The sequence below is a fragment of the Leiobunum rupestre genome, chromosome 2 (genome assembly GCF_980474605.1).
Source record: "Leiobunum rupestre chromosome 2, qqLeiRupe1.1.hap1, whole genome shotgun sequence".
NCBI classification, from domain to species: domain Eukaryota; kingdom Metazoa; phylum Arthropoda; class Arachnida; order Opiliones; family Sclerosomatidae; genus Leiobunum; species Leiobunum rupestre.
Window position 1 is genome coordinate 75,776,523 of NC_143385.1, and position 25,394 is coordinate 75,801,916.

General features: G+C 34.1%; 1 protein-coding gene across 3 annotated transcripts in view; it reads right to left on the reverse strand.

The window, feature by feature from the left end:
- The window catches only part of LOC149959032 (two pore calcium channel protein 1-like), a 36,037-nt gene that overhangs the window by 2,599 nt on the left and 8,044 nt on the right, over positions 1 to 25,394 (reverse strand). For all 3 annotated transcript variants that reach the window (XM_090166374.1, XM_090166373.1, XM_090166375.1), the window contains 19 exons: positions 24,940 to 25,053; positions 24,226 to 24,356; positions 24,076 to 24,164; positions 23,978 to 24,012; positions 23,175 to 23,233; positions 21,605 to 21,704; positions 21,363 to 21,543; positions 14,259 to 14,368; positions 14,130 to 14,196; positions 13,070 to 13,114; positions 12,958 to 13,014; positions 12,867 to 12,899; positions 11,743 to 11,805; positions 10,974 to 11,046; positions 1,411 to 1,515; positions 1,194 to 1,355; positions 1,038 to 1,135; positions 466 to 581; positions 316 to 400 (listed from right to left, as the gene is read on the reverse strand). In XM_090166374.1, coding sequence (XP_090022500.1) covers positions 316 to 400; positions 466 to 581; positions 1,038 to 1,135; positions 1,194 to 1,355; positions 1,411 to 1,515; positions 10,974 to 11,046; positions 11,743 to 11,805; positions 12,867 to 12,899; positions 12,958 to 13,014; positions 13,070 to 13,114; positions 14,130 to 14,196; positions 14,259 to 14,368; positions 21,363 to 21,543; positions 21,605 to 21,704; positions 23,175 to 23,233; positions 23,978 to 24,012; positions 24,076 to 24,164; positions 24,226 to 24,356; positions 24,940 to 25,053 — 1,723 coding nt within the window. The remainder of the gene's footprint in view (positions 1 to 315; positions 401 to 465; positions 582 to 1,037; positions 1,136 to 1,193; positions 1,356 to 1,410; positions 1,516 to 10,973; positions 11,047 to 11,742; positions 11,806 to 12,866; positions 12,900 to 12,957; positions 13,015 to 13,069; positions 13,115 to 14,129; positions 14,197 to 14,258; positions 14,369 to 21,362; positions 21,544 to 21,604; positions 21,705 to 23,174; positions 23,234 to 23,977; positions 24,013 to 24,075; positions 24,165 to 24,225; positions 24,357 to 24,939; positions 25,054 to 25,394) is intronic.

The window sequence follows — 25,394 nt, forward strand, 5'->3', positions numbered from 1 at the left end:
CAAATACCAACTTAAAACCCAGTTTAAGAAGTTCTTAGACAACTTATTTTTTGGTAAGGGATGGCAAACATCTCGCCATCTCTATCGTTGAAGGTGGGAAACTCTAAATTGACCAGAGGGGGAAGAATGGGGAAAACAGCCTGTAGCTGAATTGGCTTCGCAGATCATATTTCCAGCTACCCTGCACCTGCCCACTTGCATTAACCTTTAAATGCCATAATGCCTAATTGATTTTTCTGTTCATAAGTATTTAAAAGTTTATTATTGAAAAGATTTAATTTTTATACACCCAATTTATTATTTAAAATAACTTACTATCCATGTCACCCATTTTTCTTTTGTACTGAATTCTGAATAAGAATGCTTCTAGTATGAAGGCAACCACAATATTCAGAACTACCTACATATTTTATCATAATTAATAAACTGATTGAAATATAAATATTTTGACCAGAATATACTCACCATGGTAATCAGGTAAAAACACATGAAAAATATACGACTCCATTCTGTTGCAACTAAAGCATAGCCATCCATGATGATAAACCAATTATTTATAACCATCAATTCAAAGAGAGTTACTGAATATAAAATGCAATTACTGTTTTCATTTATTCAAGATACTATGTAATAGACAGTAAAAAATCTTCAAGAAAATATTCAATAGTTGTCAAAAGTAGGTTTAATTTAATATGAGTATTTATTATATTGAATATTAATACTTTCAAATGGTAGCATTAGAGCTTTACCTGTTTATATAAATTAGGATGCATTTTTCAATTTTCTTAGCCAATTTAAAATCAAATCATGTTGAGGTTTATTTTTCTCAACTATATTAATTATAATCAGCTAGGCTAATACCCAAGGCACCACCTTAGGCCTAAGTCATCAAGCGACTTTTGAAGCCATTAATCCAGGTGGCCGGGTTACAATAATTAAGTAGTAGATAATTAAATGATGACTATTGACTATTATTTGAAGAATACATTAATACATTTAGGTGGTCAGTAATAAATTAAATTGTGTAGTTTATTTACCTCCACTGACTAGAATATTTTCAAAATTATTGAGGTAGTAATATCCTTGTGATGTAGAGGTGTTTTCATAGCGGAAAAATTGTTCCACAGTAGTATTTCTAAGAATATTTATATTTTTAGTAGTAAGATTGCTACAATAATCTGTATAGATATTACTTGCAACAGTTTTTCATGTTGTATCCAGAAAATAGTTCAATTCCAATAATAGCAAAAAAATAATACACAAGAAGAAGAATTAAGGCTACGCTTAAAAACCTTGGCAGGAGTATAAAAATAGTGCCCATAACATCTCTATAACGCTTCTTCATTTTAAAAAGCCTTTGAGGGAAAATTATGTTGTAACGGTTAAATAAATATAACATGGGAAAAGTACCTTAAAAGCCTCAAAGGTCGAAGAATTACAATAAAAGAGAAGGGAATATTGAATCTTTCTGCTATCAACCCACACACTGCAGCAAATGTTACGCAAAAGTCATATCTGTAAATACAAATATAATTAGGCAAACCTCTATTAAAGAGAATAGTGATAGGTGCAGCGAAATTAACTCTATCCCAACTCGAGCTATTAATACACAAAGTTAGTGATTCCAAGAACCATTCTAAATTGGAAAAATTTTAAAACTGAAGGATCGTTCAAATTTCAATTTAACAGGAAAAAGTTATTTGGAGGGTGGTTTTCCCTCTGTTTTCCCCCTATGACTTAATGAAAAGAGACTTAAAACGGTTTTAAAATTCACAATTTATTTACAACTGCTTTAAACATCCCTGGTTGATGATTTAGTTAAATGACCAACATTTTCCAATAAAATTAGAAGACTTTTTTCTTCTATAGCTAAGCTTTCCACTTTTACCAAAACAGAAATAACTATCATTCATAAAAACAATTTTTAATTTAGAATGTTCGTAGTGACATGAAAAGGGAGATCAATATTGGTTTCAAATTAGTTCCCTAGTAGCACAAGCAGTTCGTTTTTCGGTTGGCAAAGAGTCAGCGAGTTGGGAGACAGTCGCAGTTGGCGAAGTGACATATAAAGTACAAAGCCCAACTCATTCGGAATTTTCGCCGACTATAGAACCACATACATCCCGACTTTTAATTTTTATACTATTTTTAACTGAATTAAACTTACCAAAATTTAAATAATTAATAAAAGCATGATATATTTAATAATTATTTATTAAATAACTTATAAATATGATTATGAGGTTAAAATAATTATCTTTATGGCCTACATCAATTCCATTTTTTTTAATTTACTTCAAATTTAAGTGATAGCTCGTTACTATTTATGAACAAAAATTCACATCATATTTAATTTTAATAAATTAATTAAGTAAAGAAAATATTTATTTGAAATTTACTAAAATAGTAGCTTCATGATAGCTATATATATTCAGTCATTTAACAGATGTCTCTTAACGCGTCGTTTTTTAAATTTAAAATAGTAAAAATTAATAACTTTCAAAATAATTGTAAAGTGATAAAACTTTTGATTTTCAAACAAAATAATATTTTTCTAACTTACAAATTGAAAACTCATAATTATTTTATTAAAACGGTATAGATGGCATCAGCTGTTCATTCTCCCGGGTATTTTTTCAAAGCCACCCCACGTCAGTACTCAGTCCCAAAAACTTCCATACCTCTCGGAATACTTTCACAGAAAGACAACCAGTTTATCTCTCGGAGTCTCTGGCAAAAGTTAGGCCTAACTACAACCTCGTGGTTTAGCATTTTTCAACTTAAGCCTAACTACAACCTCGTGGTTTTGCATTGTCAACTTATTTTATTCATTTTAAGATTAAATTTAAAAGGAAAACAACAAAATTAAAGGTAAACAAATATTTATATCATTTAAGGTTTGAAAATATTCAATGTTATTTAATATTGGTTTTATATTAGCTAAGTGGCTGATTTCGCTAAGGCTTTGTCACTTTGGAAGTTTAGACAAAAACAATTATTGAATTTATTTTAATTATTACATTTAATTTATTTCTGATTTATTTAGCTAAAATTATACTCAATCTTTTGTCTCTAAATTAAGGTTTTTTACTTTTTAATTCCAGTTTACTGCTCTCTAGTTTTGAACCCAGAAAGTAAAATTAAAATTTAATTTGATAAACATAGACTTAAGTTTTGGAAATTTCATAATACTCTTTTATTTTGTGGATCAAAATGGTTGTGATCATTCAGTCCCCGAAGGAGTAAAGAATCTAGGAGCTCATACATGTATTGAAACCAAAAATTTCCAGATCACTTTTTTGAGAACACTTTTAAAGAGGTATTGCTAAATTTGTTCAATTGTTATAATTCCAATTTTTTTTTAGATGTACATTTTCACATGACCATAGAAAATAGTTTGAGTCAGTCATTCAAACAATATCACTCCGCTGTGGAGTCCACACACAAAAACTGCAGTTCGTACTTCCATAATTGATAACTCTAATGTTGGAGATTCTTCAGACATGGAAGGTTATTTAAAAAATGAGAATATCAAATTATTAACTTGTTAATATAACTTTCTTTTAAGTAAATCAAAATATTACACAATGTGATAGCCCCACCGCCTTGTATATAAACTTTATTGGCTAGGTACCAATGGAAAATACTCATTTAAGTCTCAAGTTAAATGTGTTAAATAAGAAATAAAGTAATTATTAATTTATTATATAATTTCTGTTTTCAGGCGCTGTCCAAGAAATTATCGAGCAGATCAAAAAATTTTCAATAATTAAAATTCAAAATTGAGTGAAATTAGCAAAAGATAGAGAAAGAGGCCGAGAGAAAAGTAACAAATAATAAAATGCATTTGATGAACTAATTAATGTTGTAAGGGACTCGATAGAGGGCGCCCGTTGGAAAGAGTAAATCCCCTGGTGGCGAAAGTATAGTCACAACCATATATATAGAAAGCCCCTGTAAGAGAAGGGAGGAGAGAGCTAGATGTCCTGTCGGAGGTAGATGAAAGGATTGCTTTAAAGGAAGAACCGTGAGTTGGAAATAAATACCATTATTAACCTAAACTGATGCGCCCTCATTAAAAATGATAAAATAATAGTGTAATATCTCTACTGTGAAGTGTGTTCATTACATAATGGTGGCCCATGGGGGGATGCCTCTGTAAATTAAAGTAATTTATAATATCTTACGGAGTAGAAAACTCTCCCTGACGAGGTTATATAGGGTAAAACTACGGTAGACTGGATTTTGATAGTCTCCATATTGTTTCTACGCTGCCGTTTTTCGCGCCAAAATATGAGCACGTGACCTTCCTGCGCCAATCCGGTTGGGGAAGAAGCTCCTTTGTACAAACAACAGCCGCGTCGCCATTTTTGTCGAAGCATTCAGTCCCGTATAATACGCCACGGCATTCACTCCTTTTTGAAGAACGGTTAAATACATCATAAGCTCATTTAGCATTTATTTTTAAGTAATTAAATTAATCTTAATAACTTTTTTTTATAATCTATCAATAATAATTTTGATATAAACATATATCTGGGACATTATGGAATCTGTTGAACAGTTAAATAATATTATGTACATTGTGTTTGTTCAGCTAAAAGACTATGTTGCTGATAGCTGGTTGTTGATTTGCTGGCTGTACCGTAGTGTAGCATGGGGACTTTATTTGGCCCTTGGCCTTTACCTTTTGATCTGCTGGGCACAAATCTACGCATCCTTTTGGCTATGGCTATGGAAGTGGCCTAGTTCTTATATAATAAGAGGAGCAAAGTCGCTGTGGATGTTAATACCTATTTTTATCTCCTGTGTGTTAATAGGAATTTGGAGAATATTAACTTATTTGAGTAGAATAGGTCTCAAGTATGGCCAACAAGCGGAAGACTTTGGATATAAGTTGGGACAAAATCTCCTAGATTGGGGTAATACTACTGAGCCTGAGCAAACACCACCACCATCAACTCCGACCACTAGCACACAAGACCAGTGCTCTACAGAGACAACAACTACTACTGTGGACGATGCAAATAGATCTCCGGAAAGCAGAGAACTATCAGAACTACGACAACAGATGGTTGCATTACAAACCAGTATGACTGAGTTACTGAACCACGTTACTTCTAGAGCTGAACACCCACCTAACAATGGGACGAGACCAATGAATGGATTGAACTCAACCGAACTTTAAACGCCACGACGGACAGTACATTTTCCGGATATGGGTAATATTGATGATCCGCACCGTTTACCCTTTGGGTCGAGTATGGGACCTGACCCGAGTAACAACAATAACGTGCATTTCCCTAATTTGGGTAAAGTAAAACTAAATATTCCTACGTTTTCTGATGGTAAGGAAAACCCACGTAGTTTCGTACGAGAATTAAAACTGTATGCAGAGGCTAACCAACTAAATATGCAGGGTATTGCTGCTATATCCCGTAGTGTTTTCAGAGGTGAAGCCCGAGTCTGGTATGAAGGGTATGAACTGGAGACAGAACCACTGGGTTGGAGCTGGTCAGGCTTTGTGCAGGCATTCGAACGACACTATCTGACCGCAGAACGAGAACATCGGATCAAGGCCGAGATTGAGTTGTCTAAACAAGGAGACCAGGAGTCTGTGGGAGCTTATATAACTCGGATACAACAACAGAACCTGTTGTTGCTACAGCCGTTGCCGAAAGAAAAACTGGTGAAGTATATGATTAAAAATGTTCTGCCGATTTATACTCCACACTTAAGTAGATATAACTGCCACGATCTTGAAAGCATTCAAGTGAAGGTTACCGAGATGGAACAGATGTTTGGACCGAATGCTAACCATACCCCAGTGATTCAATCATAGTCCAGTCCAGCAAACCAGTTCGAATTATGGAAGATCTCGAGGAGGACAGCGTCGGGGCCAGCCTCGTTACACCACCAACCAAAACAACATAGCCCACGAAGACACTTCGAAGAAGGAAAACGAAAGTCGAGACTAAGCAAGGCAGGGACTCGGCCTCCGAATGTAACTAAACCTGCAGTTTTAAATATTAACTTACGTCAAGCCTACGGCATCTATTTTACTATGAATAACACTACCCAACTGGCATGTGTCGATACGGATGCCGAAGCAAGCTTTTTAACTAAAACGTTTTTAACATCTTTAGGACTAATCAAATCATTAAAAAAGTCTAACCAGATATATTTCCAAGCAAGTGGAGAAACTATACCAATATTTGGAACAATTCCACTACAGACAGCTATTGATGGTAACTCTACAGGTTGTTTACACTTTAATGTTGTAGGGTCGTTGCCTTGGGAACAGACTACCTAACCCGTATAGGTGCAGTCATCAATTTCAGTCAGTACAAGCTTACTTGGGACAATTATTCAACACAATTACATCGCATGGACAGTGAAAAAAAGGCCAAAGAAGAAGTTATACCAGACAATGTTATGACCGATGTAAATAAAGCCATAAGTGGAGAAAACACCACCAAGAAACAGCAAGGTGAATTGGTTGACTTAATTAAAGAATTTCCTACAGTGGTAACAGATCGTGTTGGCCAAACCGATTGGGTGTACCATAAAATTAGGGTTGTTAATTATGCGGAAAAATTTCCAGAAAATTTTCCGCAAATCGGAAAAATGAAAAATTTAAACATAAATTACTTTTCAAGGGTTTTTAATGTTTTAAACTTTTTATCGATTTAAAATGACTAATATCAGTAAACATACTACAAAACATTAATAGTGTTACATTTCAACCAGTTTAAACTAGTCTATAGGTTTAGTTTTACTTTTAGATTAGAAAAAATGAGGTGAAAATGCCGCTTTATTTAAATTAGCAAACAATATATTAGACAAATCATGGAATGAAAACGTTTTTAATATTTTTCGGAAAAATACGGAAAATTTTCCGGAAAAAAGGCCTCGGTAATTTTCCGACTTACAACACTACATGAAATTAAACTCAAACCTGGAGCCAAGGTGGTCCAGAGTAAGCCAATACGATTTACAAGACAAGAAAATGCTGTTGTAGAGGAGGTCCAGTCGATGTTAAGGGACGGAGTCATAGTACCATCTGATACTTCGTATACCTGTCCCGTCAGAGTTATTGGAAAGAAGGGTTATTGTTGATTATAGAAGACTTAATGATGAAATCGAAGATGATCCTTACCCCTATCCTCGAATTAATGATATACTAGATTCTATCCAACAGCCAAAATACATCACTAAGCTGGATTCTGGGAGGTCGCCATGGACCCTGACAGCGAAAAGTATACCGGATTTATAGTGGAAAGTGGCAAGTACCATTTTAAGTATATGCCCTTTGGTTTAAAAACAAGCCCGTCAACCTTCCAACGATTGATGGACCGAGTACTTAAAGATGGCAAGTATCTGGGGGTGGCCTGGTATTTAGATGACATCATAATCGCCAGCTGCACTTGGGCCGATCATATAAAAGCACTTTGATACGTACTATCAGAGTTGCAGAAAGCCGGCTTAACTTTGAAAATATCAAAGTGCGCCTTTGCCTGTTCAGAAGTCAAGGTCTTGGGACATGTTGTCAACACGGAAGGACTAAGCATTGATCACGCTAAAGTTCAAGCCATTCGAGAGTACAAAATCCCTAAGACTCAAACTAGCTACATTCCTGGGTATGGTAACTTATCAGATACGTTTCATACCAGATTTTGCAGAAGTTGTAGCACCACTGCAGCGACTGAAGAAGAAAGGGGCAAAGTGGAGGTGGACTGAGATAGAAAATACGGCCTTCAAAAGGATCAAAGAGCTCATTGCAAAAGCGGTTATCTTACATATACCTAACCCAGAGTACCCATTCATCGTCACTACAGATGCAAGCGACCACGCCATCGGCGCTATGCTATCACAGATTCAGGATGGGGTCGAGGTGCCGTTAGCCTATACTAGCCGAGCTTTTAGAGGAGCTGAGAGGAACTATGCAATCCCAGAGAAAGAATGCCTAGCAATCGTATACGCCATTGAAAAGTTCCGTTATCATCTACATGGTCAACATTTCACTGTGGTCACAGACCACCAGAAAAAGCCAAAAAGTAAGTTGGTCCGATGGGCTATTCAACTACAAGAATATAGCTTTAACGTCATTTACAAACCGGGGAACAGTAACCGAGTAGCGGGCGCACTATCTCGCTCTATTGAAGACCTAGGTGTAGACAAAGCCATTCCGTTGAAAAGTTTAATGACAATTTATTTAGCTGCTGGTGATCAAATGCTTGATCCTGTAACACTTGTCAAACAGACACAAGAAGCTGACGATGAGTGGACCGGAATTCTGGACCTTCTGTTGAAGGGAACAGAACATGATCTATACGAGTTGCGCAATGGTATAATCTTCAGGAAGGCTACTGCTTTCAGACCCGCTCGAGTTTTGGCACCAAAAGCTATCCATCAACGTCTCAGACATGTACCATAATCATCCCACATCTGGACATCGTGGAAGAAGGGTTACGGAGTTGAAAATCACTAAGAAATATTTCTATACTGGTTTCCGGAAGATCATATATCAAAACCTCAAGAATTGCATTATATGTCATCAATACAAGGCAAGTAATAACAAACCTGTTGGTAAAATGATTTCTAATACATCTACAGATGGACCTGCCCAATTGGTCGGTGTAGACATGATGGGACCCTTGCTGCCAACCCAACGTCAGAACAGATATATCGTTATAATCGTCGACTACTTTACTAAGTATGTGGAGCTGCTCGCTATCCGCAATATAACAGCGTATACAGTGGCCAACGTATTTCTAAAATATATCTCTCAACATGGTTGTCCTGAGCGTGTTTTGTCCGACAATGGTACACAGTTCACATCTGCTGTCTGGAAAGAAATGTGCCGGCTAATGATAATCAATCACAGTCCCGTGACATACGAGCTTAAAGATTGCAAAACTGGTAAACAGGTTGGAAAATTGCACGTTAATCAATTAAAATTTATATGGAGCAGGACGAAGGAGATCAGTACGAGGAAGTTCATGGAGTAGATGTCGATAACCTAGTGGAATTCAAAATCCATCCAGTGAGACATCTCTAGACGAAGCTACTGATATTAGTCCTGAGCTACCTACAGAAACAGACTTTGAAACAAGCCTGATAGAGCCTGAGCCAATAGCAGAAGTACCGAACAACCTAGAGGACGTAATTATCTGCAACCTGGAGTTGGTGGAACCAGGAACACAATATGAAACCGAGAAAGGACCTGCCGAACCAGGAAACCTTTTGGAAGACGACAAAGAATCTCCATATCTTGAACCACTCAAGAAGGGTTGGCAAAGAGAAATAGTAATCCGTAAAAAACAACCGCAAGGTAACTTAAAAAGGTGAATCAGGGACGTATACTATTATTCAACAGTCCCGTTTAAAAAACAAATCGGGTCAAAGAAAGAGTTGGAGAGAATGTGGGAACCCTTATTGGATCTTGGACTAGTACAGGACCTAAATAGTGGGATGTTTTGTTTCAGTCCCGAACCAATCCCTGGGGCAACCATAGATCAGGAATGGTTGCGCAGTGCTCATTGAAAAACCATTAATTTTATAAACATTTCAGATGGAGTCAACTGTCTTTTTCATAGGCGTAGAGGAAACAACCGTCACAGGCGAATATCGTCCAGATATACCTTTTCCCATATTATCAAGAGAAACCTATCATCTGGTCGGACGTAATAGAAAAGAAGAGCCTGAAGTGGACAATAATCAATTTTATCAACAATATGGTGTAAAAGGGGTAGTAGCTGTAACCCAGCTACCGATCAGGTTTGGAGAAAAGAGTATAACCATAAAAGTGGGCATTTCAACCGACCTTGACAGTTATAGTTAATAATAGACCCCAAAACTGAATATGAATTAATGTTTTCATATGATTATCAAGTCCATCCCGCAGAGTATACAGTTAGCACTGAGCCAGAACCTATCCCTGGAAAATCCACATCTCAAGCTAGAACCATTACAAACAACCACAAATCCAGTACCGAACCGAAACAAGTGGTACATTTTAATGGTAAATTCAGATTGCCAACACCAAGCCCAGAAAGACGGGTGATCTTGACTGCGAAGACACCTAAGAAGCCAAAAAGGTATTCGAATACAAGACCTCCACTGCGAGAAAGACGAGAGAAACCAAGGGTACATTGTGATACGGTACTTCACATAGTTGGCCGTTTTGCCAGGCAGGCGAAAGCGTCGTCTGCTTTTACTTTGGTTTTTTTGTTTGTACGGAAGAGAATGAGAGAATGAATAAATGTTTAGGTCTTTGTTGAGCATATTCCAAGCGTGGTTTATTGTTTTAGTTCTCCCTCTTTTTTGATCATGAAATAGTTTAGGATAAAGTACATAGATAAAAACATCAAGGGCAACAGATGTCCCGTCGGAAGTAGTTGGAAATAAATACCATTATTAACCTAAACTGATGCGTCCCTCATTAAAAATGATAAAATAATAGTGTAATATCTCTACCGTGAAGAGTGTTCATTACAATGTGTTTTTAATAAAATAAAATTTTTGTTAAGCATATATCATGTTAATTTAAAATATTCATGTTGGGCGAATATTCAAATCGATGGTCTCCCAACTAATAACCATAAGTTGGCCAACTGTTTGATAAATCCTGAAAAACAGTCGTTGTTAGTCATCTCCAACGGAAAACCGACTGCATTTCGACTATTTATCCTATAATTGGCCAACATCATTTACCCAACTGTTTTACCGGCAGTCGGCCAGGTGCGACATTTTGACGCTAAAATCACTGGTTTCCCGACTGTGTCAGCCAACTGTTTTTCCAACACAGTCGGGCCAGTGGTTTTGTGCTACTAGGGTTAGTCTCTGAAAAAGTCATCATTTAGGTTTAGGCCTGCCCTGTGAGTAAATCAGAAAAACATTTACATTACATTGTAACCAATACGTGATAACGATAAATACACCCTGAAACATAGGTTGTAACAAATACTCACGTGTTCCAACCAGATTGGAAATATCCACTAAAGCCCAAAGCAATTAGTTTGAATAAAGCTTCTACACAATAAACTATAAATAAAAAACTAGATTAGTTATAATCCAACTTCTCATTCAAAAATAAAACAATAATTATCTGCAGCATAGATAAAAAAAATATTAAATTGTATTACATTTTGGTTACTGTATCAAGAACAAAACATTAGAATTTGAGTTACCGAAAGGTATCCAAAACTGTGATTACTTAAATACCTGTTAATACTTATCTAAACAACCAGTGTTTTGGTCTGGATGTTCAACTATAACTGGAGTTTTGCATCTCTGTGAATAACTATTCTTAAAAATTTAGATTTAAATTAAGTCACAAAGGCTTTTGATACTGAGCAGCATAACCAACTTTTAAAAGTACTAAAGGAATCAGGAGTAACGGAACTGCTTTATGGTGATTTGAATTGTATTTATTTGATAGAGAACAAAAGGTTTATTGTAAAAGTCAATTCCGATGGTTCTATAATGAACTATACTGGTACTGCCACAAGACTGACGCTGAGCAAAGTGTACTAAAAATAAAATCTTGGATCATCTCATTGACTGGGCATAGTAGTCTCTACTAATTATTGGCCTCATAAGTAATAAACAAAAATCTAAATTTATGAAATCTATAGGGGGTGGGGCATGGAGGTAAAAAAAGATTATAATTTAAAGATTTAATAACTTTGGATTACACTGATTAATTTAAAGAAATAACTGAAAAAGGCAAATACTTACAAGCCACAAAAGCCATGGATATCCAGCTTGAAAGGGATTCCCCAACTCTTATGTGATGGGTAACTAAAAAGAAGGTTAATTTACACACTTTTTTTAAAACATTCAATATAAGTAAATGGATCACAATCAGTTGTTAATTGTGATAACTAATACAGATACTTTTATCACCATGTAATGATAGCGTTTATGATAATAACACCCACTATCTCAAAATCTAATCATAAAATCAAATTGAGACCTGAAACACCTACCCTATGGAAAAACCCTATCCTAATATATGTTAAAACTTGCATAATTATATTATTTATTGTAAAAGTTGTATGATTGGGGACAAAACTTGTATTTAATAATTTGCTTTAACTGACAAGATAACCCTATTAAATGTAGTTTTCTCCCAAATTGTTTTATCTTTGTTACTTCTTAATGTCTTTTAATGTTATTGTATTGTTCAAGTAACCAATCATTAGTAAATTAGAGAAGAAAAAAATTAAAGTAGTCAATTGATCCTGTACTAGTAAAGTCTTAGGTATAAGACTGTGTTAATAAATTTAGTAATAAATGGTGGTCAGAATTAAAATTGCAGCAGTGGCATGGTGTAAAAGCCACCACGAGGAGATGCAAATTATGATCCTACCAAAAATTCTTTATTAGCCATAAATTTTTGAATAAATTTTCAGAAGAAAAATTTGACTGAGTTCTGCACCTAGGGGTTGAAGAAATTGTATAGTGTACCGAAATAAAATAGGAAATGTTTTCACTATAACTTCAAAAACGGGCATAATAATAAAGATTTTTTCTTTCTGGTCCTTGAGACCATTAACCTTTAAAAAATTCAATTATCAAAAGGTTCCTTTGAACCATAAGTTAACAATACCAAAGTAAGTTCGGTTAAGAATGTATTTGTTTATACTTAGGGACAACGATTATATAGTGCTTTATTGTCGAATTTTCCCCCAGCATGAGGCGGAGGATCGATTTTTTTTAGAAGGAAAGATCTTATTCCTCAAACAATATTGGTTCTGTACTAATTAACCTTGTTTTTGACCAGCAGAACACACTTATTTGTAAAACTATGCTAAGCTCTAATGTGTAAACAGCAAAAGTTATTATGGAAATGCAAATACTTATGAAGGAGTCCAAATGGCCATTTTGAAGACCTAAAAATGAAAATTTTATATTGCTGGAAAATTATTTCATATTTTCCTTTGTACCCACTTGATAGTTCTATAGCTTCAATAAGTTGCCAAATTCCATTTGTTGCAATGACTAAATCTACGATAAAATATAATGGTAGAATGATGATAAGTTTATAACACTTCAAACTTACTGATAATTAAATCAGTCCATTTCCAAGATATAATTTTGAAAATAACTGTAAAAGTAAAAAAATATTTAAATTCAAATACCATAAAAAATAATTTAGCGTTACAAAATTTATTTGCTCTCTTTTGACTAGAATTACAATTTTTTAATCATGGAAACCATTTTGCATCATTTAAATGGTATACACATATAGCCTGCAACCTTCTAATATTCATCCCAAGACTACTACTACCACTGTGCTTCAGAGGATCGACCCAATTAGCTTCAATCACTTTCCACAGGGGAGGCCAACAACGAGAAGATTTGAATTAAGGCAATCACATGCTACTTGAAATAGGTCGCTTGATTAGCTCGTTTGTCAGAACAATGCCAACTAACTAATATAAATCAGCCAAGATTCCAACATGTTTTAACCTCAGGATTGTCACGGCAGGATGTGAGAACCAACTCATAAGTGGATAGGCTTTGGTTTAAATGTTGAATTTTCATACTGAACTTGCTCTTTTATCATTCTAAATTCATCAATTGACCAACTTAATTTTGTTAGACAACTGTTTTAATTTCCTAAGAACTGTAGTAAAAGGTAGTTCTTAATTTACCTTTTGGCGGTTCGTACCGCACAACTAAACATAAACTAATTTAATTTAATACTTGAAATATTCACAAGCGCAATACAACAACTAAAGTTATGGCCTCGTAGTGTTGTGCGTTGTAACTGCCTCTTTAGGTGTTTTCATCCCCACAAAAATGCTAGGCAGGAGTGTTATGGTCCAGGAGAAAGACAAGATTATTCTTGAAAACTACTGTCTCGCAAAAATGACACACATTACTCCCCTTATTTACTCGTAGTTACATTTATGTGTTGACTATTTTAAAAGTTATAAAAAGTTATATTTGAAATGATTAAGTACGATAGATTAAAACTGTATACCGGTCAAAGGGAAACCCGAAAAGTCATAAGACAATAAATATATCTTTTATATTTGACAAGGAATATGTTAAACAGTGCAATCTCATTATTTAAATTACAATTTTATCAATAAAAATTTACTTAATTTACTTACTGAAAAATATCCCCCGAATCCAACGATTGGAAAGGCAGGAAAACCAAAGTACATCATTTTTCCTTTGCTTTGTAATGTTAAAGAAAATAAGAATTCATAAACCTTAGATTATTGGAATAATGCATTTACCTTCCACTTTAACGCACTTATTTCATATACATGGTAAAACTCATCTAAAGTAAGAGATCCACTCTTATTAGAATCTAAAGTTTTAAACATCAAGTATACATCTTGCTTGCCTGTAAAAAGATGAACACATTTAAAAGAAATTGTTTTTTTTAACTAAACTAACTGCTGAGCTTTGCCTAATAATTAATTTATCTTTTTGATTTTAATTGGCTACCTTTGAAAGTTTACTAACACATATCGTTGTTTAAAACTGAACTTTCAAATTACAGACTAGCTTTGTTAGACCTAGGAGCAACAAACACAAGGAGAACACAGCTAGCCTATAAACACGTTAACACAGTGTTGTGTACAAATTTCATTGGACGGGCCTTTACGCTGAATGTTTTACGAGTGGGGGAAAGACAATTTCGGAATTTTTCACTTCCGCCGACTGCAGGCGATAATGCGTCTAACCGATGAAAATTGTACACAAGAAAATCCACGACTTTTGACGGGTTGCATTCTCCTTGTGTGGGGTGCTGTGTTTGTTGCTTCTAGGTTAGACTGTGGAAGAAAATATCCTAGTGTTATTAATTTAACTAATAACTGGGACATCAAAATCTGAATAACATTGAAGTACTTTAACATTTGTATATTTATTCATTCTATATGTACTCTGTACTTAAAACCCTGGTTGAAGTAATAATAATAATAATAATAATAATAATAATAATAATAATAATAAAATGCTTTATTGGGTGACACCATTCAGGTCTAGCCTGATTTATAAGGAGACCCAGCAGGGTTTACATAGACAAATTTTGTTAACATTATATTTATTACAGTAAATCTGTCAATATAAAAAGACACAATTCTCTTTTAAAGATTGTAAGTTTTTTATTGTGTTTGGGATTTTGTTCCAGAGTTCGATTCCACTAGATTTGGTGCTCACTTGACAAAGGGATGATTTAAGATTTTCTACATAAAAATTTGAGGATGAAGCTCGAGTGTTTTGTAGATGAATATCATAACGTTTCTTAAAATGTTCTTGAAGGTAATCTGGACAGATTTCATTGAAGATTTAAAACATCATGGTACACAAGTTTAATACATAATGTTGTTTCAAGGTCATCCAATTTAGTTCTCGCTGCTACAAATCGGCAGCCATTATTATGGGCCACTTTTAACTTATTAAGGTATATTAAATTAGCCGAATTGTAAAAGATATCGCCATGGGTAAATAGTGGTAGTATTAATGAATTATAGAGCAGATTAAAAGTTTTAGTTTCTAAGGCACTTCTAAAGGGTTTAAGTATTCCTAGTCTTTGGCTTGATTTTGTGACCAGCATTTCGGTGGTTTTTCCAAGAGAGATCTTCGTCAATAATGAATCCGAGAAATTTAATTTGTTTACTCTTTTTATGATTTGTTTTCGTCCTGGATGAAAAAGCATAAATTCTGTCTGGATTTCATTCATAGTTAGATTTTTTGATGAGAGGATCTCTTAATTTTTTTGGCTTCTTAGCTCATATAATTTAATAGTCCATCGAGATCGGTATTGGACAGGATCAGGGCATCATCATCAGCATATTCGTTGGAGATACTTGAGGTTAGCTGCCTGTGTATATCACTAGTATATATATTATAGAGAGTTTGGCTAAGTATTCCTCCCTGTGGAACCCCGGTTGTTATATCCATGGATGTTGATTTAGCTTCACCAATTGTTTACGAATTGTTTCCTGTAGTGTAGGTAAGTATTGAACCAAGATACACTAGTGCTAGAAGAGTTTTTATTTCTTAGTGTTGATAATAGTATGTCATGGTTGAATGAGTCGAAGGCTTTACTTAGATCAGCGAAGAGAACTCCTACATATTGACCATCATTTAGGCGGATTTAAGATATTGTGGTCTTTTAAATACTGTGTTACTTGAAGGCATGATATGTATTCTATGGGTTTAGATAGACATGAAGGGATTGATATCTGGTGATAATTTCCCATATTTGAGAGTTCTCCTTTTTTATGAATGGGGGATTACCCTGCTTGTTTTCCACTGTGCTGGATAATTATTCATACTAAACGATGTATTGGTAATTTTTGTAAGGTATAGAGAGATAACTATAGCGAGGCCTTGGATAATTTTAGGTGGCAGAGAGTCAGCACCTGTAGCTTTATTACTTTTCATGGTTCTCAGGTATTTGAAGACTTGTTCTTCAGTTACTTCTTGAAATACAAACTCATCGATTAGTTGGTTCCACTGGTATTTTTGCACCATTCCCATTTGTTTCCACATTGGTATTGTTGATGGATTAAATTGGTTTGTTATTGGTTCTGAATGGGATATTTTGTTTTTCCAATTGTAGAATTTATTTATTTCCAATTGGTTTTGCTTATTGGTTCTAAATGGGATATTTCATTTTTCCAATTGTTTTTTTAAATGGGATATTTAGATTTTCCAATTGTAGTGTAGAGGTTTAAATTGGTTCCAATTGGAGGTTTATAGCGGTTCCAATTGGAGGTCGATAGTGGTTCCAATTGGAGGTTGATAATGGTTTCAATGGCATTTTTACAGTGGTTCAAATTGGTGTTATATCAGCAAACCAGTTTGTTAACACAATTACGCGATTTGTACACGTGTCGTGACACCCCATTTGAAGATTAAAAAACACGTTTTTCATATTACGTGGTTTTGGTACTCACGCAGGAATTAAATATTACATAGTGTAATGAATGAACCACAACTATAATGATAACATCTTAGTTAAGTGGTTATTGAACTGAGTTACACTTTGCCGATAATATTATGTTTACAGTTTACAGAAATGAATATGACTGTGACAATTCAAGAAATGTAATTAGGGAGAGCATTCGATCGGTTATTGTTTTCATTTACCTTTAAGACGGGTGAATTTGCATGGAAATATTTAAGAGAAATTTTATCTAATTTTATTACAGTCAGTTTAGTTGGATGATAAAGCAATTCCGAGGAGACTATAATAGAAAAAAATAAACAAATTGGGTATTTGTTGGATAAATTAATTTTACTGGCAGCAATTATGTCTGAAAAAGTATGGCAGTGGGCCATCACTAACCCAGGGCTGTAGCTAGCATTTTAACTAAATTGACAATTAAAATTACGTTGAAATATAATAGGTGATTTAAATCAAAGATTAGAACCCATTAGGTTTCCAAATGGTACCCTAAAGAAAACCCAGTCGCAGTCGGAGCCCATTCAGTTCCAATTGAAACCATTAGAACCCATTTGGTTTAAAAACAAACTTTAACTGATACCATTCGCAGTCTGGAAATTTCCATCAGAAACCATTCTGAGCCTCAAAACTTCCATCAGGAACCATTCGGAGCCTGTTGACTTCCATCAAGAACCATTGGAGCCCATTTGATTTCCAAATGGTACCAATGGTGCCCATTAGAACACCATAGACCCCATTGAATTAATAGTTGTCCCATATGGACCCCATTAGATACCACCAGGAAGCCAAATGGAACCACTAGGTAATGTAATGGTACCACCTAATTTTTTCGCAAGGGATTGGATCCAACCTCCAGGTTGTTGGTCTCAATTGGGATACTATTTGAGGCAAAAGTATGAAATGAGTCTATTGGTCATTATTACTCCAATTGGGGACCTTTTCATATCAAATTAGTTCCAATTGTGTTGAACATGCTCCAATTGGAATTTTCATTATAACCAGTTGGTTTCAATTGAGGTCAGATTGGTACCAATTGTAAATTTCATCTCCAAGTGTTCCCTAATTGGCCTCTAACATATCCGAATTGGTGCAAATACGGTCCCAATTTGAATTTGATTTTTTTCAAATGTTTTTTTCGTAAGGGATATTTTCAAAATTGTGTTTAAGGCGGCAATTTTTAGACCTTTTAGAGTAGTAATGAGACTTTAATTGTTTTTGTTGTATTGTATATTTTTGGGGTCTGTTGAGCCTGAATTTGCAATTCGTAGGGCAGTCCTAATTCCTCTAGGTGTTCTTAGATGTTTTCTGATGTGGCATTTTTTGGGCAGTTTGTTAAAAAGTACTTATTTGTAGGTGATTTTGATAGTTTGAGGCCGTTTTCTTCAGTATTAGTTCCCCAGATCTTTTTACTTTTGTTCGAGATTACTTGTAATTGACAACAGGAAACTCCTGTTGGCCAACAATCTGGATTTAATATAGATGACGCATCAGTTGAAGTACTTAAAGGGATCCATCACTCACAACAGGGGGAGGCATAGGGGTAACATAAAATCCAGACTTGCAGTGTGCTTTAAAACCAGTTTTTCCGCTGTTGTGAGTGAGGGATCCCTTTAAGATATAGCATTTTATACTAGGGTTTGGGTCTGAAGAGCGTTTCATTAATCTTATTGCTTCTACTTCAATATCTTGCGATTGTATATATGCCTTCATAGCTTCTTCATCAGAATAAATAGCGCAGTTACCAATAAAGTAATTATTTGTATTAGGTGATGTGTATAGTTTGCAGGTAGCGAACCGCTCTTGAGGCATGGATCCCGATTTAAAATGTTTATTTATATTTTGTGTGTTATTTTTTCTGTTATTATAGTTTCCACTCCCCGTATTTTTTACGCTATTTTTCTGGGGATTGCCTTTTACTTTGTTGGTGGTTTAGTATAGCTTGCGATTTATTGTTATGTTGATTTTTTTTCACAGTTTTTCTTGGGATTTTCCTATATTGAGGTGTATCTGAGTTTATTTTTGTAGCTGCTTCAGAGAATTTTTGTGGGATTTCCAGGGTGGGCAAGTTTTTGCCATGGGTGGAAAAACCGCGGTTCTTTACAGGTTAAATCCGGGTGGCAAAAACTAGTTTTTTCAACCTAGATTAAACGCGGTTAAAACTGGGTGGAAAAATCAAGTTTTCACCAATTTAAGTAAATTTTTACATTTTTTGCGTTATAAAATTACTAAAAATTAAAAAAGGTAGAGAGTTAAACATAGCTATAGTCATCTTGAATTGTCAGTACGCTCAATCGAAGGGTCTCGACTCCCTTTTAAGTAACCGAGTCATATAGATAATAGGTAGTGTGGCTTTGCACGTGCTGACAAGTAGTAACTACAGGTATAATATAGGTTGTTTTGTGGCGCCAATATATTCTAAACTTATGGTGCGACCAAGACGCCAGGCATAAATCAAACTAAAAATTGACACTTCATAAATTAAGAAATAGATTTAAGATAGAAACAGCATCTAAACTCCTATTTTGTTATCAAATGCTAAATAGAAAGCACCCAGGAAATTTTGAGTTTTAATTTTTTATACTACTTTTACATGATTAATAAACTGAATTTAAACTATAATTGTTTTCTATTTCTTTAACCTTTACATCTTGAACAATGCAAACTTTTAATTATAATTATGCTTTGCTTAAGTCATTGAGGCTTAAATAGGCGTATTTCCCGCTTTTTGCCAGTTTTACCTGGTTTTTTCCACTCAGCCCGGCTAAAACTAGTTTTAGTTTTGCCAACCCTGGGGATTTCAGAGTTATTTCCGTTTCTGGTACTATCATTTTTCGCGGCTATGTTATTCTTATTGATTTTTATTTCCAATTCCTGAAGGCTCTCTCTATGGGCTGTTTGAATTATATCAAGTTTTCTGGTTATATCATCCTTGATGTCCTTAGTTACTTTAGATAGCTCATCCTTGAGGTCTTTTAGTTGTTTATTGAATGATAGTTTAGTAGTAGCTAGATCTTTTTTGAGTTCAATTAATTCCTTTACGTCTACGGGAGTCTTTGTTGTGCAAAATTGGATAAGTTAAGTATAGTAAAATATCATTTCCTTATTTAATAAAATTAAATAAAATCGTTCAAATAATCATAAAAACTTTGCTAAAACAAGGAGCTAAGATAGGCACATCTTCCCTCTGCGTCGTCTGCAAACATAAGAGAAAGCATTAGAGGTTATCGTCTAACTTTTTCCCTATGATGTGTATAATATAACAAAAGTTTTGTGTGCTAACGCCCTTCATAATCTTAAATTTTGTTAGAGTTACTTTGTAATTTTATACTGAATTAGTTATTTTTAACTCAGTTACTTGTAAGCTTGTTTGTTTTTGAAATACTTAGTACATATTTTGGCCGCGTGTAGGCGCCATCAGTGGTGGGTATATAACAGCCAGCAGAGGCAGATAAACAACCACAATCTCATAGCCGCTTGTCCACTTAACTTGCTCTCCTGCCAATTCTGCTTAGTATAATGGTTCTACTTTAACTTTTGCAAGATGTCTTTATTGGCACTTCAATTATTATATTTATATCTTTAACCAAGTTTGTTTATAATTAAATATAACTTTATTTTAATTATTCAATTACTACCGTCATAAAAAACCAAAACCACACAACATAAAGGTATTCACATAGTTTTCAAAGCTGGTTCCCGAGCTGTCTGGAGGAAACAATTTCAAGCCAGAAACCATGCATCACTACATAACATATCTATACGGTTGATAATTATATATTTTTAACTGATTAGATGGCAATGCACACTTTTCTATGTATAACAATCTTGAAAAAATGTTTCCCCTTCCAATTAAACTTGTTAAGTAGGCAAGAAGCACTTGCCACCACCCTTCTAAGCAATATAACCTGGCCACTTGATTTAAAGGTATTAAAAGTCGGTCTATGACTTGGGTCAAATGTGGTGCCTTGGGTATTAGCCTAGAAATTAATACAAAGGAATTTGTGTGATCAGAAGCAAAATTGTGACGGAGAAAAGGCAATGCTCTGACAACTTCAAATATATGATACCGGTAATCTTTATACAGTTACCGCTTTGGTTAAAAGAAGGTACAAAAAGTTAAATTTATAAAGTTAAACATTTGAAATAAAAATATTTGAACTTGTTTGGAGACTAAGCTACTTATTGCAACAGCAAAACCTGTAACGAACTATTGTTGATATTCAGAAAAGTTATGATTTATGTAGCAATGATCTTACACTCAAATTTATCTTTTCAGATGCTAAACTATTGCTTAAACATTTAATAATTACAATATATGTATTTTGAAACTTTGCAATTAATCAGACGGTTTTACAAAATTTAAAATTTACCGATACCATATTTTTCTGGAAATTAAATAGTAAAAATAAAAATTTACTAGCTCGTGGCTTGTAAAAGTGCATGAGGCCTTCAAAGTGTTGGAAAAATATTTGGCCCGGAGATGAACGATTAACAAGCAACTGAAATGCATGCCAGCATGCTTCTCGGCGGTGTAAAAATAGCTTTCTAAACTTCTCTTTTTCAATGGTGGTAAAAGTTTCATAAACTACTGCCAACATCTGAGGAAATAAATAATAGTAAAAAAAATGCACTCATAAAAAAACTAAATTGAACGCTTACCAAATTCATTAGAAAATAGAGATGTGTAATGAGAAAAGCAATAAAATAAATAGCAGCCCAACGAGATTCTGAGTAGGCAGGCATCATTACATCTGGGTAACTGTAAACCACACAAATATAATGGAAACAACTAGTGGTTAACCATAAAACTTAAATAACCATAATAAAAAATAGGGTATACAACAATAAAAAGGAAAGAAAGTTGAGATATTTCTGCAACTTTCCCACCTGTCATGCAAAGTTTTCAGAGCAGTTCGTGAAGACGACACTATTTGCCTCCTTGCTGATTCTTTTCAAAAACTCTTGCACGATGTATGAATCAATCATGATGAAGCACATAAAATGTCTAATGATATTCATACTCTCAAATAACCTATCAATCAGTATCTTAAAGTGAGTATTATAACCGAATCCAATACGACTGCAGTATGAACTAAATAAAAAAAATCCATTGGAAACAGGTTCTAAAACTTGTTTTTAACATAACTAGCGCCAATCATCACAAGCTTCTGTTAAACCTGGTGGCAGAAATGTGAAATTCGTTGACCCTACAAAGTTATCACAAACTTCCAAAAAATTAAGATGGAACAAGTTTTGGGTTTGAATGATAATCTATGTTCTAGGTATCTTGGCAATATGACCAGCTGAACAACATATTGGTTAATAGGCAAATGCTGGTGTTTTTTTTATATACAGTATACCAGAAGAAAATAGGGGGAATTACGCTTCTAGTCAGCTTTGGAAAGGCGTCACTTTTCACGAATTTTCGCGCCAAAATGGTTTGGCGGGAAATCGCGGATGAATACATCGTTTAAAAAATCAATTTTTCTTAAATAGAACAATTGTAACATAATGTCCTTCTCATTCTCTGCTAATTGAGCTAAGGCGTATTTGCTTTCGTCGTTTATAGCCGAGTTGAATCAAAACAAAAGTGGAACTACTTTTTCAGTTTGGTTTATTATGCGTAAAAAGGCATTTTCGTGGGTCACACGACGACTTCTATGGCTCAAAGCTACAGATACGTACTTCCCCTATTTTCTTCTGAGTATACCTAATGCCAAACGTTTCCAGTTAAGGGACTAGTCTATTTCCAAACCATTTCCTATTTAATATATTAAATCATAGTTAAGAATTAGCTAGCAGTTATACAGTAATCTAATCAATCAGCGTAGCATACTCTCTCCTCTATTAGAAATTAGTTACATTAAACTGTGGTGGTAATTGAGTCCCTGAAACAATCATCTCAAGAATATATGCAGTAGAAACTGATAAATCAGGCATTGTCTTGAACTTTAAATGCGAAGTCAAAATTGTGCATTTAAAATGTCAGTTACCTTTAATTTTATCTAGAAATCCAAAAATTGGGCTTCAATCACAACAATTTCTATCATGTCAAGTTATAACCATTCAATAATTAACTCATATCGCACTATATCTAGGTTTCATATCTAAATAAAAATCAAGCTAGGAAATTTCATAATTTAAATTTAAATTTAACTAAATAAGTTTGAAATCGGTTAACAGTGCAAAATTTTCTTAACAACATATTGAAAAAGACAATTCCACCTACTTTGCAGTAGTTAATAAGACAAATAAGCTCACAAAGCTTCCAGGAAGAGAAGAAAAGTACTGTAATACAAAATAAAATTTAACTTGTGCAGGTATAGTAACAAGTTTTAATAAACCCCATTTAATGGAAAATATCTACTGTAATTATGCGTTTCCCTTTTAACAAATCCCTTTGAGGGGCTGTAACTCACTAATGTCAGAAGCCTATAATAAGAGAAGCCCAAAATAGTTAAACGCCTCTTTTCGAACTAGAGGTATTCGGAGGGATACAGATTTGTTAAGGCGATATGTGGCTCTTGATATATTCATACCGAGGGACTTCAGGTGAAATCACTTGAAATCACAGACGTTTTGGAGCGCAAACTACTTTTTTGCTACAAAGACTAAATACAGCGCTCACTAGATTCGCTAGTCATAGACTGCGTTAATTTCTTCTTTGCTCCGTGTCAAAAACCAGATGTTTCAAAAGTTTTACGTTGGTGGTATAGATAGTTAGAGGCTTCTCTTATTATAGGCTTCTGCTAATGTACATACTTGAAAAGACAAAATAATAGTGCGTCAATAAATTGACATTATCCATTGTTTCAGAGGTTATGTGTAAAGACTTACAGAAGAAGAGTTTAAAATCTTTAATTCAGATAATACTACGGACAACAGGTGGATCTAATTTTAGTCAGTCGATTATAGAAAAATTTATTTTTAAGTCATTGGCTTAGAAAATATATTGCATGTTTTTAACTTAAGCGTAATACGAGAATGGATTTATTATAATATTAATGTAGTAAAAAATTATATATTACTCACTGGATCTTTGGGATTAGGAGAAAATATGTAAAACCCTAAAAGCCGATTTGAATAATTAGCACTTTTTCCAAGTTACCCAAAATGCTATAAATACATACCCAGGACCGAAAACACCAACATGAAAAAGAATAAAAGAGCTAACATATCGATTATTGGTGGCAAAGACTGCAGAATTTGTCGGATTGATCTAGGAATTAAAATATACACAAAATAAACAATTTTAGTCAGGCAAAAAAAGTTTTTCTCACCTTCTAACACCTCTGCCAAAGTGATTGTCAATAAGGAAAACAGGTCGCAAAGCCCTCGTAATACGAAAATGACTTGTTTGTCTGATAAGCACCACAATAGCCTCAACAAACATTACAACCAAAACTATTACCTGTATAAGAAAATATATACACTATTAGTAATTACAAACCATTTTCAATCTACTAGATGTAACTCTGCTATAGGGTGCGCTTAGATAAGTGATCGAATGAGTCAAGTTAATCTATTAATAGATTAACTTTAACAGATGCAAGTCAGTTCAGGTTAAGAATTAAATTTTATTAACCAGTTAAATTATGTGACTATTTACAACCTATAGATAGTATTAATATGATTACCTTTTGATACAAATTTGTTATTAAAAGGAAAAGAAATGAGTAAAATAACCTACTCTCTCTTTATCAATTTGCAAATTAAAAATAAGGTTTAAAAAAAAGACTTATATTATTCGTAATAGTTTGAGTATAAGAAATAAAAATGATAAATGTTTACACGAATAAATACCTTAAATAAGTTAAGTTTAAATAAACATGTACACAGTTTAATGTAAAACCAATAGGGACTTGAGTGCCTATATTGTATTTCAAATGGCCTTCATGTTAATACCACTTGTGTCTAATTTGATCTTAAAGAAGTTGAAGTCACTTAATTTTTTTAAAACAACACTCGGGAAATAAATAAATTTATACAAGTACCTTGGTAACCGTTCTTTTGTGACGTAAAAAAGGCTTTACACCCATCCAGCGAAGTTTCATTCCCATTTCAACACACATTACTCCCAGTAAAATTAATTCAAGGGAGCCATGAATCTGAAATTATACCAATATTTGAAAAATTTGTGTCTACAAGTTTTTTCATTGCACAATATTTTTTAATTAACCACTACTGTGTTCGTTGTTTGTCATTGACAACAACTACTAATCAGATAGATAATAAAAACTAATTTATTTACACTCCTCATAGTTATCATACAATTGTCATACTGTATCGCACAATGCCCAAATACCGACTGTCATAATCTTCCATCTACCTCACCTTCAGTCCCCGTACCCTATGCATGCGCCCTCTATCTGTAATTACATATACAATAACCACCCACCCAATTCCTATGAAATTTTATTTATTTTGTTTTTGGTGATCTAAACTAGGC